The following is a 15523-nucleotide window of genomic DNA, read 5'->3' as shown; positions in this document are numbered from 1 at the left end:
CCAGTCACAATGGCGAGGTACTGTTGTGACGAGAAAAAGAACATGGGTGTATCGGGCAGAGCACGGATCAGTGGTCTCTGCATTCGTGGCCAGTGGGGCAACTGTGCAGCCTTTCAGGAAACAAAAGACAAAACCAGATTGGTGCATTTTATTTGGATCTCTTTGGAAGTAATGATTACACATTTAACACCTGTGCTCAGTGGAGCCTGACGCCCGTGGGGAAGCATGAGCCCCGGCAAATGCCCAGGGTGCTACTGATGTTCCTCCATTGCTCTGGTATTCCAGAACCTTCAGTAACATCACCTACTACCAGGCCTATGCTTGACCAACTCGCCAGTCCTGGTTCTGTCCAATACCCGTTCCCCCCACACATGTGTGCGCAGCATGCTTTCCTATGCAGCCCCCCCACCAGCTCCTGTGCTCAGCACTGGACTTGCCTTAGAGTGCCTTCAAAGATGCAGGCCTACATGAAACTTGGTACTTAATCACAGTAAGGTACTCATGCAGGGCTCTTGCTACACATTCCCTCCCGGACCAGAGAAAAGGGCCGACTGCAGGGCACTGCTGTGGTGTGGCCCGGCCAGGACCCGCTGGTCTCTACCCTAGAACTCCCTGCTGCTGCTCCGGCCCCTGGTGTCACAGCCCTCTGTGCTACCTGGTCATTGAGGGCAGAGCAAACTACTTAAAACAATACGTGTTTGGGTCTCTCCGATGAGCATGGCTGAAATGCCTCCTAGATTTCTAGCTGAGTATCGTTTTCTCCCAAAGCTCTGGCCCCTAACTTGAGACCATCCCGGTTCTGTAAAATGGGTTAATAGATAAACTAGTTTGCAGACTTTCAAAATAAAACGAAAATGGTATTGGTGGCAGGGTGAGCAGCACTTAGAAAATTCGATATGAAATTCCCACAATCTTAGACAAACATCTTTATTTAGTAACTCAAATAAATAGGGTAAAAAAATCATAGTAGCAATTTCACACACACATACAAAATCACACTTCAAATTACTTGCTCAAGTTAGTCAGAACGGAACAAAAGTCTTCAAATGCGCCCAAGTAGCACAGAACACGTGCCTTTATATTACTTGCTTTTCGATTGACATCTCATTTACAGTAAGGACCCCACCCCTTACAGTAAAACAGCCCCCTCCTGCGCACAGCCTCAAAGGCCAGGAGGGCACACGTTAACATAATATAGGCTTTTCTGGGTTTACAACCCTAAAATCGTCTTCCAGCTTTTTATTAACAAGGCTATCAACAGGTTCATTCAATCTTAGTGTACTAAGGGAAAGGGAATAAAAGAACACAAACTGGCACTTTGGGCTCCACTCCTCACTTTGCAGACATGGATCTGGATTTCGGAATGAATGACAGTAGGATCACCGGCCCGGATCGGACAGTGGGCAGGTACGTGGCACTGGGCACTGCAAACGCTGCCCACTTCAGCTTCTTGCTTCGGGCTATGCACAGTGCCTATACATTCTTATAGCATCTCTAGATGTATGGGGAAGCCCATGTATGTCCTACCAACTCTATTCCTCAATGCAGATGCTTTAGGTTTAAATCTGACTACCAAATCTTGACAATGACATTTGGTTCTGGATTGTTACATCAAGATCAAGCTATATGAATGAGGAAAGCCAAAAGCCTATTCTGAGATTTCCAAAGATATTTCAAGGCTGTTGATACAGAAATCCTTATAAATAACTGTTCAGAAGCAAATATTAATCTATTGATAATTCTAAGAAACTGAATGCACTATTTGTAACTATAAGGAATTTTACTAAGTTTAGATAAATTGACACAACAACTTTTCCAGGCTATTTAATCAAGTAACTTACAACGCCCACATTCCTGAGTATATTCCATTGCAGAGACACTGTTTATTTCCAAAGTTTTCTGTGTTTAGCTTAAGAGGTGTTTCTTCCCGAGAAACTGAACTTTCCTGTCAAATGCACTGGATCGAATAGGAGAATTGGGTTCGTAAAATGGATTCATTGCAAACTAGGAAAGAAGAAAGCATTAGTGAGTTTGTCAGAGTAAAAAGGCTGAGAGATCATGGGTCTCTAAATTAATTATTTTGAGTTTTAAATTAAATCATCAAAGAGCCGAAACCGGTTTGGCTCAGCGGTAGAGCATCGGTCTACGGACTGAAAGGTCCCGGGTTCGATTCCGGTCAAAGGCATGTACATTGGTTGTGGTCACATACCCGGTGGGGGTGTGCAAGAGGCAGCTGGTCAATGTTTCTCTCTCATCGACGTTTCTAGCTCTCTCTCTCTCTCCCTCTCTATCTCTCTCCCTCTCTGTAAAAAATAAAATATATTAAAAAAAATTAAAAAAATAAATCATCAAAGACATTCAAAACAAGAGTCAGAAGATCACATTTTTAAGTTTCCATAAAAATGCTCTATGGTTAAATAGTAACTTCCCCATAAGGACATTTCTTGGTGTTTTGGTTTTGAGCAGGACCTGTGGTGAAACTGATGGCAGTATGATAAGTGTTGCCTATGTAAGCATCATTAACTCAGGAGTCACCGTGTGTGAATTACTAATCTCCTTACATTCCTTGTGAACATATGGATTAATCTGTAAGACTTACATAAAATATAAATGAAAAATGGGCCATATCATGGGTCTCTAAGTTAAGAAAAAGTTATACCACACTGACTAAAAATTATTCTTGTGTGGCAATTTTTTAATAATCAGATTTTAATACTCTCCTTTAACACAAGGCTAAGTGACCAGTTTCTCAGATAATGCAACAAATGTATTATAACAGGTCAGAAAATATTATTTTTTAAATATATTTTATTGACTTTTTACAGAGAGGAAAGAGAGGGACAGAGTCAGAAACATCAATGAGAAACATTGATCAGCTGCCTCCTGCACATCCCCTACTGCAACCAAGGCACATGCCCTCGACCGGAATCGAACCTGGGACCTCCCCTCCCCCCAGTCTGCAGGCCAATGCTCCATCCACTGAGCCAAACTGGCCAGGGCGTCAGAGAAAATTATTAATGACAAATGGAATCACTAATGAGGAAAGGAGTTAGCAATTTTTACACCTTAATTACTTTGTCTACCTTTATAAAAGGACTAGATATTCTTGCTAGTGCTGACTAGGAATATTGTTTGCTGTGGCAATATGCAAAAATCTGTTCATATACAGAATATTTAAATTATTAAGAAATACTGTTTTCAGTACTGCAGTTTAACTACTGATGTCCTATTTTATTTTTTTCCAATTATGTATCAGGAAATGCGGGCGGCACCAATCTCCCTGGGTGATAGTTGATGATATATAAATCACTTCCTGCTGGTTTATGATAGGTATTCACTGCACTGTAACTTATTTCTACAGTAGATGGAAAGCATTTTAGACTGAAATTATAAAGCAGTTTCTCTTATGGAGAATACTTCCTTCCCTCTCTTTAGGGTTCCCTAGTAAAATGAACTATATGCACCAAAGGGGGGAGAATGAAGATTTTAAAATAACCAAAAGCTCTGGCCGGTGTTTCTCAGTGGTTAGAGCATCAGCCTATGGACTGAAGGGTCATGGGTTCGATTCTGGTCAAGGGCATGTGACTGGATTGCAGGCTCTATTCCCAGCCCTGGTTGGACTTGTGTGGGAGGCAACCAATTGATGTGTCTGTCTCTCCCCTCCCTTCCACTCTCTCTATAAAAGAAAATCAATGGGAAAATATCTTTGGATTAGGATTAACAACAACAACAAAATAACCATGAGTTCTTTTCCTAAATAGTGGTTAACCTGGTGAAGACTTGCCTGAGGAGGGACTGCCGGGGAGAGTCTGACTGAGGGAGAGCTGCTCAAATGAAAACTACTACAAGGCCAGTTCCCTGCCAGGGTTTGGATCCCGTTTATCAGATTTAAGAAGTTCTAGAACATACATACCTTGATGTATAGTTCATAGACATCAGTAAAGAAGTTCTTTATCCCATCTTCTTGTCTTACGTCATGAAGCATAATAAATCTCATATGTGAAATAATTAAGGTGTAATCTTTCTTAGAAATGTAAAGCAGTCAGTTAAAAGTTAGCTTAGTTTTTATCTTAAAGAGAACATAATCTTTTAAAGTTAAAAAGTAAAGTCAAACCACCCTTGACCCAGATAAACCTAAGTTTTATATACAAGACTTGGTTTTAAAATGATGCTAAACAAAATGTATTTCTTCCCTGAAAAAAAAAAAAATAGAAGTAGCTACATAAATGGCAATTTTCACCTGACCTTTAAAGTCCATCGACTTATCCGGGCGTCTGTGTGTCCCCGGTTCTAGTTTGTGACCCCAACCTTTAGTTAGGTGTCTTTATTAAGAAGGTAAGGATATGACCCGCAGTAACAAATGCTGAGACGAACCACTCATTGAACTTGTCCACAGTTTTCAAGTACATGTTGTTTGACAGCCACATATTCTCATCCACCAGGTCAAGGGCAGCATGAGCTATGAACTGGTTTAGATGACGATGGTCGTCCTAGATGACAGTGTGAGCACCAGGTTAACATTTCCATACAGCGTCAAGAAAGCCAACATTTCTCTCTATAATCCTATACATAGTTCTTCTTGAGGGGGGACACTTTCTTTATCTAAAAAAAATATATTTGTATTGATTTCAGAGAAAAAGGGAAAAGGAAAGAGAGAGAGAGAGAGAGAGAGAGAGAGAGAGAGAGAGAGAGAGAGAAACATCAATGATGAGAGAGAATCATCAATTGGCTGCCACTGGGCATGAGCCCTGACCGGGAATCAAACCGTGACCTCATGGTTCATAGGTTGACGCTCAACCACTGAGCCATGCAACTGGGATACTTTTAAATTTGGTATCTAAAACTCAATAAGTAGAAATAGCCGATTATAATATATTAATTATAATATATTAAAATGTGTTCAAGAAACTAAAATGATTTTGATTTTGCAAGCAGCAAGTTACCAGTTTCTGTAACCTTTTAAGCACATGGGAAAAATACTGTTGGAAAACAAATAGATCTTCCTTCAAGAAGCATGCATCCTTGGAAAAAATACCGAAGAGATTGTGGATCAAGAACAGCAACATAGGCAAGCTGGCGCTAAGGTGGCGGTGAGGGAGAGCTACAGAGAGGTGACATTGGCACAGGCCTCAAAGTGTGGTGAGGGGGCTTGTGCAGTGACACCTGGTGAGCAGTGACGACAGGCGGGGAGGTGGCACTCCTGAAATGTTGGCATGACTCAGGTGTAAGGAGTTTACATGCAGGGGGCCTGGGAGTGGCAGGAGGCCATGCTTAACCCTTGTGAGCAGTCAGCGCTGGGAGCGTCCTTTTCATGGGCTGAAAGAGCTTGGCTGGAGCAGGTGGGAATGTCCCGCCATCATGCGGAGGGGGAGTTCACTGCCTGAAATGGTCTTACTCCTGTGGAATGCTTACTTCCCAAATGCATTCTCAAAGAACACCTCTGTTCCGGGTTGAACTGTGCCCCACACCCATTCCTGTGTTGCAGTCCCCACCCCGGTACCTTAGAATGCAGCCTTATTTGGAAAGAGGGTTGTTGCAGATAGAACTAGTTAACATGAGTTCATGCCGGAGTAGAGTGGGCTCCAACGGGACTGATGTATTTATAGAAAAAGGGGACCCCTGGACACAGACACCCCCAGGGAGAGCTCCAGGTGGAGACGGGAGTTGTGCTGCCACCAGGCTAGGAACGACCAGGAACCAGGAGAGAGGCTGGGACAGATCCTTCCCCAGCACCTTCCCTGCCGAGGGGGCACGGCCCTCCCCACCCTTGAACTTGGACTTCTGACCTCCAGAACGGAGACTGAACATTCCCATTGAGCCACCCAGGCTTTGTGCCCTGTAATGGCGGCCCTGGGAAACTGATACAGACCCTTTGCTGAGGAGGCTGCTCCTGGGACTGGGCTGGGGAAGGCTGTCAGCCACCCTGGGATCGCTCGCACCACTAAAGCATGTTTACGTCACTCCCGTTGCCATGTTGTAGCTACTAGTACTGTAATCCTTAGAGAAAGGGATGCCTTTCGTGTCTGGCTTATGGCAGCCTTTTCCGTTACTTTACAGGGATGATTGATCTTGAGCGATTAGGAGAAAACTAGAGAAATGCTTTCAGAAGGTAAGTGGTAGCATCTTGTGACGAAGCGCTTTTTTTATTTTTTATTTTTTTAAAATATATTTTTAATTGATTTTTTACAGAGAGGAAGAGAGAGGGAGAGAGGTAGAAACATTGATGAGTCATCGATCAGCTGCCTCCTGCACACCTCCCACTGGGGATGTGCCCGCAACCAAGGTACATGCCCTTGATTGGAATCGAACCTGGGACCTTTCAGTCCGCAGGCCGATGCTCTATCCACTGAGCCAAACCGGTTTCGGCACGAAGGGCTTTTATATGCACTGTTTTATGTACCACCAGGCCCCCGAGTGCACAGGAACTAGATTTGAGTACCAGTGTTGTTAAAGCAACCACTGCTACAGAGCTGCCTCAAACCAAAGTTTTAATGAACAGTGTGCTCATAGGGATGTGGGAAAATAGTGTAGCAACAACACCTGGTAGGATAATTACTTACATCTCTATCATATTTTAGTGGTAAGATCTGAATAGTTGACAAGCATCCTGCACTAGACTGGACATGATGCATTACAATTAATTTGAAAAATCAACTCCTGTCCTAAAGAACACTAAAGCTTCTTTCTGGAAGCTGGGAGACACAGCACCACTTGTAGGCAATGGGGAAGGTGGACTGGTACAGAAAGATGGAAGGGACCCAGCTATTCTCAAGACTCTTTCTACAACCATTCTTGATAAGAGAGCTGGGTGTGTCACTGGGAGGAGAGCACGTGGCACAGCCAGGAGATAAGGTAGGAGGTCACTGGAAACCACCATCGGCTTGGGCAGCAGGAAGACATGCAAGTAAGGGTACCTTGGAACCCTCCCAGGTGGAAATGGACCTACTATGTACATCCTGGTGAAAAATGGGACTTGCTTGGGGCAGAATGGTCTTTCAGGGCATTTCAACAACTGGTTTTCAGACCTACTATGGGTGGACCATGTTTCTGTGGGCCTAAGGAGTGGCTTTTCCTAGTTGGGTGGCATAGTGGACGGAAGATCAGGAAAAGAGGCCCAGTGCATCCTTCTAGTACACACTAAGTGTGTGCCGATAAAGGGTGAAGCAATTCATAGAACCTTCCCTGCCTGGCTTCTGCCAGCCCATGGGACTCCGGAGTAAGCCTGGTTTCATTGTTTTCTCATCTGCCCAGATCTCCAGGTCTAAAAAGCACATTGACCATTATCATTACAACAGCATGACAGTTCTCATGGGGTCTGTTAGGGTTCCATACGCACTTTGGATTCTGCTTTTCCGGGTGGCAGAAACTCCATTTCAAACACTGGGTTGTCATGGTGGCCGACAATCACGAAGTAGAAGCTTCCAGACATTGTCTCCAATATATGGCTCCTAATGGAATGAAAAGAAGATGCATTTTTAGTACTCAATACTGACAACCCAAAATGGGTACCTGGGAGTGTACAGGCCTGGGGAGAGTACTACCGAGGTGGGCCAGAGCCCGGGATACGTCAAGCCTTACAGGGACTCCTGCTGATTCACTCAGAACATGTAGCCAAAACCGGTGTGGCTCAGTGGATAGAGCATCAGCCTGCAGACTGAAGGGTCCCGGGTTCGATTCTGGTCAAGGGCCATGTACCTTGGTTGCGGGCACATCTCCGGTGGGGAGTGTGCAGGAGGCGGCTGATCGATATTTCTCTCTCATCGATGTTTCTAACTCTCTCTTCCTCTCCCTTCCTCTCTGTAAACAATCAATAAGATATATTTAAAAAACAAAAACAAAACATGCAACAAAAGCCAAAGAAATCCACAATGTATTTCCTAACAAATGCAACGCTTTTTGTAAAGGAAACCAGGCTCCAGCTGGCACATGTACCCTTGGAACTGGAAGGCCATGTGTGGAAGAAAGTGCAGACAGGAGACTCGTGGCATGGTGAAGTAAGTCGGATTTAAAATATTATTCGGGGCAGGGGTACAGCCCACAGGCCAAATCTGGCCTCATCCGTCTTACGCTGCTCAAAGGCTGCTTCTGCCCGACAATGGCAGAGTTCAGCAATGACAGAAATCACCTGTGCTTTACAGAAAAAAAAGGTCCCTGTATTAGGGGAAATGAGAAGGAGGCCCAAATAGTAAAACTGAGCAGGAATGATACAAAAGCTGTGCAAAATAGAATTGGCCAGAATTCTCAAGAGAAAGGGAGGCGGAGAGGGATGGCAGCTTGAAATTTTAACCAAGTCCACAATGGCATCATTCATTTTTGCTGGAGTAGGTTTCCTAGCTGCAGTTTGCCAAGGGAAGGGCTTACTTTCTTCAGCACAAATATTTAAGCAGCAGAGAGAGCAAAGGAGGCAGACACCTCCCGCAAAGCACATGTAAGCAGCAGCAGCAGCAGAAGACAATCCTATACAGTAAAGAGGTAATATGCAAATGGTCCTTACACCCTGATGCTGCTGCATAAAGACCAAACAGCAGGAGGGTGGGGCAGCAAGGCAGCAGGCTACCAGGGCAGGGCGGGGCAGTGGGTGGAGAGCCACTGGAGCATGGGGCAGAGCTACCAGCTTGGAGAGCTACCGGAGGGCGGGACAGTGGGTGGAGCTACAGGAGTACAGGGCAGTGAGCTGTGGGTGTCAGAGAGCTATGAGCTGCTGTGGTCCCCGAGGCTCCCTGAGGCAAACAGCAAGCTACTTGTGCACAATTCGTGCGCAGGGCTACTAGTATACCTAAAAGGAAGATAACCACCTGCAGAATACTTCCCTCCCATATGGAAACCCATGAGTGGGAGAGGAGCAGAGTGTTAAGTACCCAGTGAGGATAAACAAAAAGGAAACGGAAGGAAATACTGCAGAAAGGCTGTCTCACCAACTGCACAGCTGAGCAGAACTTGGGCTGCGGAGAATTCGATTTTACCAACACCTGGGGAAGGGGACTAACTGTCCAGTCACGACAAGGAAAAACTGAACGGTGCGTGAACGGGAAGGAAAAGAAGCCATACAACCACAGCCTCAGGAAGGGAATGTCTACAGTCATTTACTGTCAGAGGCCTTGCTCTGCTGGGGGAGTGGGCAAAGGGGAGACTCTAGAACTCTGTGCTGTCCTATATATGGAACTTTCTGGAGAATGGACATGTTCTGTGCCTGCGCTGTGTGATGCAGTAGCCACTGGAGACTAAGGAGCATTTGAAATGTGGTTTGTGTCTGCAGAACTGAATTTGAAATTTTATTTAATTTTAATTGATTAAACAGTGACATGTGGTTCATGGCTACTGTATTGGGCCAGGGTAGCTCTAGGCCCACGGTCCGCAAACTGCGGCTGGCAAGCCACATGCGGCTCTTGGGCCCCTTGAGTGCGGCTCTTCCACAAAATACCACGGCCTGGGCGAGTCTATTCTGAAGAAGAGGCGTTAGAAGAAGTTTAAGTTTAAAAAATGTGGCTCTCCAAAGAAATTTCAGTCGTTGTCCTGTTGATCTTTGGCTCTTGACTGATGAGTTTGCCGACCATTGCTCTAGAATAGGGGTGTCGAACTCAATCAGAGAAGGGGCCAAAATCTAAAATCCAGCCTAAATCTCGGGCCGAATGGCTTACTGAACAGTCATAAACTGACAATGTCATAAACTGACAGCGGAGTGCAGTGATGACAGCGCGGTGCGGGCCACATTGCAAGGCCTGGCGGGCTGGATTTGGCCCGCGGGCCTTGTGTTTGACACATGTGCTCTAGATTAATGATTGCAAACTTTTTTTTTTTTTTTTAATTCCAGGATCTGTTTCACCTTCCCTGCACCCATGAAGTAAGACTTAAACTCCAATGTGGAACACAAACAATACAAATAAAGCAACAGCCGTGTCTGTGTGCATTGTGTGTGCCTGCCCAGCTTTGCCACCACCTGAAATAGGGGCCCTTCGAGCCTGTGCCAGGGAGCCTAGGCCTCGGGCAGTGGGGGAGGGAGCTACACAGAACTTGGCAATGGGCTCAATGGGAGAACTGAGGCTGTCTCCAAATGCTTGGCTGAGGCGATCAAGCAGAGTATCAGGATGGGATGCTATTCACCGAGAAAAATGAGGGAAGGAAGAGGGATGAAAACCTGTCAATTCTGAGCATGGAGTGGTAGCCAGAATAGCCCTCCAACACCCCCCCCCATGTGGCCACACCCTAATTTTGGGAACCGGTGAATGAATGCTCATTTACAGTAGGGGTGTCGAACTCAATCAGAGAAGGGGCCAAAATCTAAAATCCAGCCTAAATCGCGGGCCGAATGGTTTACTGAACAGTCATAAACTGACAATGTCATAAACTGACAGCGGAGTGCAGTGATGACAGCGCGGTGTGGGCCACATTGCAAGGCCTGGCGGGCTGGATTTGGCCCGCGGGCCTTGTGTTTGACACATGTGATTTACAGGGAAAGGGGAAATCAGGCTCCAGATGGAACTGGGTTGCTCAGCAGGTGACCTTAAGCTAGGAGAGGATCCTGACTGCCCAGGTGGGCCCACTGCGGGCACAAGGGGCTATAAAAGGGAGGAGGCACGAGAGGAAGGCAGGGGGACACGTGACTACAGGCCCGGCTTCAGACGGAGGAAGAGGTCGCCAGTCACAGAATAGGGTGGCATCCAGAAGCTGGGAAGGACAGAGGGACAGTCTCCCCAAGAGCCTCCGGAAGGAAATGCAGTATCCTGGCACCTGGATTGCAGCCCAGCGAGACCCCTGTCCGTCTTCTATGCCGAGAGCTGTGATGTAATGTGTTTGTGTTGTTTCCAGCCACTGGATCTGTGGGAGTTTGTTTGTTAGGGCAGCAGTGGGAAACTAACACACATGGCAGAGAAAAAAGGAAATATTCAAGGAAGCGTCAGCAAAACGGTAAAAGTGCATTCTGTAAAGAGAGCTGGGACAGAGGGAGTTCATTTACCACGGCACCTGGGTAGCAAAGCATTGTTGGAAAGGTTCATCTGGGGCCGTGGTCGGCAAACTGCGGCTCGCGAGCCACATGCGGCTCTTGGGCCCCTTGAGTGTGGCTCTTCCACAAAATACTGCGGCCTGGGCAAGTCTGTTTTGAAGTGGCGTTAGAAGAAGTTTACGTTTAGCCGGGACTGGTTTGGCTCAATGGATAGAGCGTTGGCTTGGGGACTGAGGGGACCCGGGTTCGATTCCGGTCAAGGGCATGTACCTTGGTTGCGGGCATATCCCCAGTAGGGGGTGTGCAAGAGGCAGCTGATCAATGACTCTCTCTCATTGATGTTTCTAACTCTCTATCTCTCTCCCTTCCTCTCTGTACAAAAATCAATAAAATATATATATTAAAAAAAAAAGAAGAAGTTTAAGTTTAAAAAATGTGGCTCTCCAAAGAAATTTCAACCATTGTGCTGCTGATATTTGGCTCTGTGGACGAATGAGTTTGCCGACCACGGGTCTGGGGCAATGGTGCGTCAAGATGGAGCTACTTAGGGCAATATGGGGAGAGAGCGTGGAAAAGAACAGGGACTGTGTTTTTCCAGCCTGAATCCCAGACACCGAGCCTAGTATGTGATAAGCACTCAGTGTTTGCAGGATGGAGCTGCGAGGCGAGGGCGGGGGGGGCTATAGTTTACGGCACATGTGTCAAACACAAGGCCCGCGGGCCAAATCCAGCCCGCCAGGCCTTGCAATGTGGCCCACACCGCGCTGTCATCACTGCACTCCGCTGTCAGTTTATGACATTGTCAGTTTATGACTGTTCAGTAAACCATTCGGCCCGCGATTTAGGCTGGATTTTAGATTTTGGCCCCTTCTCTGATTGAGTTCGACACCCCTAGTTTACGGTGTGAGATGACCCTAAGAATAGGGGAGCGGGTGTGCTGGAGGGGGGGGGGGCAGGGCGGGGTTAACTAGCCCAGCTGAGGCCTGTGGGGTGGGGAGGAAGGGGAGCCTCAGAGGCCTGAGAGAGGAGCCTGTGTTCAGGCCATTAATTAACAGCACGTTTGTGAGAAGCTGTGTACATCCTTCCCTAAAGCAATCCTCAGGACAAGGGGCAGGGCCTGTGCCTGAAGGTAGGGGAGGCAGGACTGCACCTGGTGGAGGACAGCAGCAGCCCAGCCTGTGATCGCTAGGGTGAGGAGCTGCTTTTGGGAGAGACAGCTGAGGAAATCAAGGTGGTGCTCCTTACCTTATGTACACTCAAAGGGGGCATGTACATAACATAAGAAGTGGGCACCAACTACCGTGTTTCCCCAAAAATAAGACATCCTCCGAAAATAAGACCTACTTAAGGGTTCCTTCTGAGTGAAATATAAGGCATCCCCCGAAAATAAGGCCCCCCTAGGCTAAACATGAGAGATTTGGTCCACTGATTCTGAAAGAAATGGAGTGACAAGAAATTCACCAGGAAATTCAGGAATTGGATTGTTATGATGATGTTCCAGAAGATGATGACATAATTGTCATTGAATAAATGAGTAAATTCTTGATACTGTAGGATTCACAGTTTGTCTGGTTTGTGTTGACAACTACCGTACTACCGTACCGTATACAGGTAATAAATTTCCTTTATTTTCATTTAACAATAAATGCGTACCATATTCTTCTTCATGGAAAAATAAGACATCCCCTGAAAATAAGACCTAGCGCATCTTTGGGATCAAAAATTAATATAAGACACTGTCTTATTTTCGGGGAAACAGGGTAGTAATGAACGCAGAAATGGGACCCGGGACCAGAAACCTTGAGGCTAGCATCAGAAAAGCAAAAGCCCACATGAGCAGAAATGTGTGGACTGCGTTAAGAAAAACAAAGCCTTTTAAGCTACAACCAGGAAAAAGCAGGGGAGAGAGGTCAACTGCTTCAAGCAACTGGCATACAAAGTACAGAGGATGCAGATCTGCTGAACTTCAATTTTCTCAAAAAGAATGGTTTTCCAACAGCAAGTGTGGGAGAATCAAGGTTAGGTACGCTACGAACCTCCAGATGGGAATATTAAACACTCTAGACATTTCAATAAATACAAGTATCCAGTTCTCCCATCCAAGTACTAACCAGGCCCGACCCTGCTTAGCTTCTGAGATCAGGCGCGTTCAGGGTGGTGTGGCCATAGACAAGTATCCAGTTCTCAGCAAACTACATATCTTGGATTAACAAATGTGATTATATATCTAGTGATCAGGGACATTTGAGAAGTCACAGGAATAGGAAAGAGCCATACCATCAGACATAGGTAAGTGTTATTCCTATTTTCAAAAACAAAAAGGCTTATCTCCTAATCTATAAGTGGGTACTTTCAAAGTAGAAATATGTATTAAATGGCTGCCTTTGGTTAGACACTATACTAGATTTTATTGTACATTATTTAATGTGGATCCCAACACAGAAAGAGTAGGCCACATGTGTCAAACACAAGGCCCGCGGGCCAAATCCAGCCCGCCAGGCCTTGCAATGTGGCCCACACCGCGCTGTCATCACTGCACTCCGCTGTCAGTTTATGACATTGTCAGTTTATGACTGTTCAGTAAACCATTCGGCCCGCGATTTAGGCTGGATTTTAGATTTTGGCCCCTTCTCTGATTGAGTTCGACACCCCTAGAGTAGGCTATTATTCATTCATGTACTCCTGGTTATACTGAGAACAAGTCATGCCAAGCTTAAATTTTATGTTTTGGAAGGGAAATCAGGAGGCAGTAAATCATTTTGGGAAATAGTTTGGCATACACCTAAAAACAACTAGGCCTTTAGGTTGGATGATAACACGGTCTGGTAATAGTTTGGTATACACCTAAAACAACTCTTTTAGCTCTATCCCCAGAGCTATAACAGTGCCAGGGCCCAGAACTCTCCTTATATGCTGACTAAGGGTCACAACTCATAGCTGACTAGAATGTTAAAGTGCTCCCAGTCAGTACACAGCAACGGGTCTCCGGCAGACCTTTGAAGTTGGCCTTAACCTCGTCCAGCTCAACATTCGAACAATAATTGTGAGATGAAACCAAGTTCTCACATTCAAAGATGACATGTTAAGGGCAACGAACGTATTAGAAGGCCAAAGTCCAAATTCAAAAATATCTCCACAGCTAAGAGAACTAGGTGTGAAATAAACAAAGCAGAATTTAATAGGAAGCAACATAAAGTCCCGTACTCGGGCTTGAAAAAATGAACTGTACAACGGGCTGAGGAAACCTAGCTTAAGAGCAGTGCATCTAGAAGAAGCCACTTTCATTTATCGCAAACTCAGTAAGAGGCAGCAGTCTGAAACGGGGGTCACAAAAAGCTAATGCAATTCCAAGCTGCACTGAGAGAAGACAATGTCCTCTTCACAAATAATATCATCTCTGGGGAAGTACTCAGTTCTGGGAATTGCATTTTAAATGAATCAATAACTGTGTGTGTGTGTGGGGGGTAGGGGGGATCTAGGCTAGGGAATGCTGGGGACAAAAGCTACTGAAGGAACTGAGGATGTTTAAACTGAGGAAGGGAAAAATACTATTTTTTTTGGGAGGGGGAGCAGTGTCCAAGCACGATCTCATCTGTAGAGAGGTATGCTGTCAAATGGAAAAGGGAGCTGACTAGGATTGGCAACTGGCTTTCCTTTCCTGAGCCAGCTCCAATCACTGGTAGTGCCTGCCAGGAACTGGTGCTGAGATTCTGAGACTTAAATGCGGTCAGCGGGAAAGATTGCTGTGATTAATTATCCGCTGTCATGGGTGGTGGTGGGCGGAGGGCAGTTGTCTATGCCAGTGCCAGGTAGTTATTCTTCTTGCCACCATACAAATCATACCCATCAAAGCCCAGGTGAAGTCACATTTTTTGCACAGAGATGTCTCTGGGGCTTCCATCTTCCACTCTTTTTGTTTTTTTTCTAAACTCTAAAGTCTACAGCACATCTTAGTCCACCTTCCTTTCTCACAGCATGCAAAATCAAAATTTAGCTCATTGATTTTCAACCAGTGACTTTGGCCTCCCCGAGGCCATCTGGCAATGCCTGAGACCTTCAGGATGGTCAGAACTGATGCGGAGGAGCTGCCATTGTGGGCAGAGAGGCCAGGGATGCTGCTAACCACCCCGCGGTGCACAAGACAGCACCCTTACAAATACTTTTCGGGCCCCAAAGGGCAACCGTGCCGCGGTGACGAAGCCCTGGATTACTGAGTAACCTAGTAGAAGGCAAAGCCCCGAGCTGGCGGAGCTCGCCGGGTGCAAAGCCTGGGCTGCGATGGGACCAGCCGGCCGGGGGTAACCGGGTTGGGTCCGGCGCCCCAGGCCGCAACTAGACGGAGAGACAGGGTTAACACCCAGATCGCGCGGGGCCCGGATGTCCCCCGGAGCGCCCGCCCCGGATCCTCGCTTTATCCCCTACCTGCGTCTAGACGCGGACTTCGTAAGAAAGTATCCACTGAGCTCCCGCCGGAGACCCGCGCTCCGAAGCTTCAGTAAGGAAGCCGGGCAGTCCTCGCGCGACTCCGAGGCTACGCTCTCGCGATAAGTGGGCGGGGCGTCTGGCGGTTGACGCGCGGGC

General features: G+C 46.4%; 1 protein-coding gene across 1 annotated transcript; it reads right to left on the bottom strand.

The window, feature by feature from the left end:
- Nucleotides 1-908: 908 nt before the first annotated feature.
- Nucleotides 909-15467, bottom strand: TRAPPC2 (trafficking protein particle complex subunit 2). The gene is made up of 5 exons (XM_084869926.1): nucleotides 15365-15467; nucleotides 7337-7448; nucleotides 4347-4490; nucleotides 3914-4000; nucleotides 909-2004 (listed from the first exon to the last, which is right to left on the bottom strand). Exons 2-5 carry the CDS (start codon nucleotides 7427-7429, stop codon nucleotides 1906-1908), a joined length of 423 nt encoding a protein of 140 aa, XP_084726052.1. The 5' UTR covers nucleotides 7430-7448; nucleotides 15365-15467; the 3' UTR covers nucleotides 909-1905.
- Nucleotides 15468-15523: the final 56 nt, after the last annotated feature.

The sequence above is a fragment of the Pipistrellus hanaki genome (assembly GCF_964339955.1).
Source record: "Pipistrellus hanaki genome assembly, chromosome: X".
Taxonomy (NCBI): Eukaryota; Metazoa; Chordata; class Mammalia; order Chiroptera; family Vespertilionidae; genus Pipistrellus; species Pipistrellus hanaki.
The sequence above is the reverse complement of the archived record's forward strand: the minus strand, read 5'-3'. Positions and strand labels throughout refer to the sequence as shown.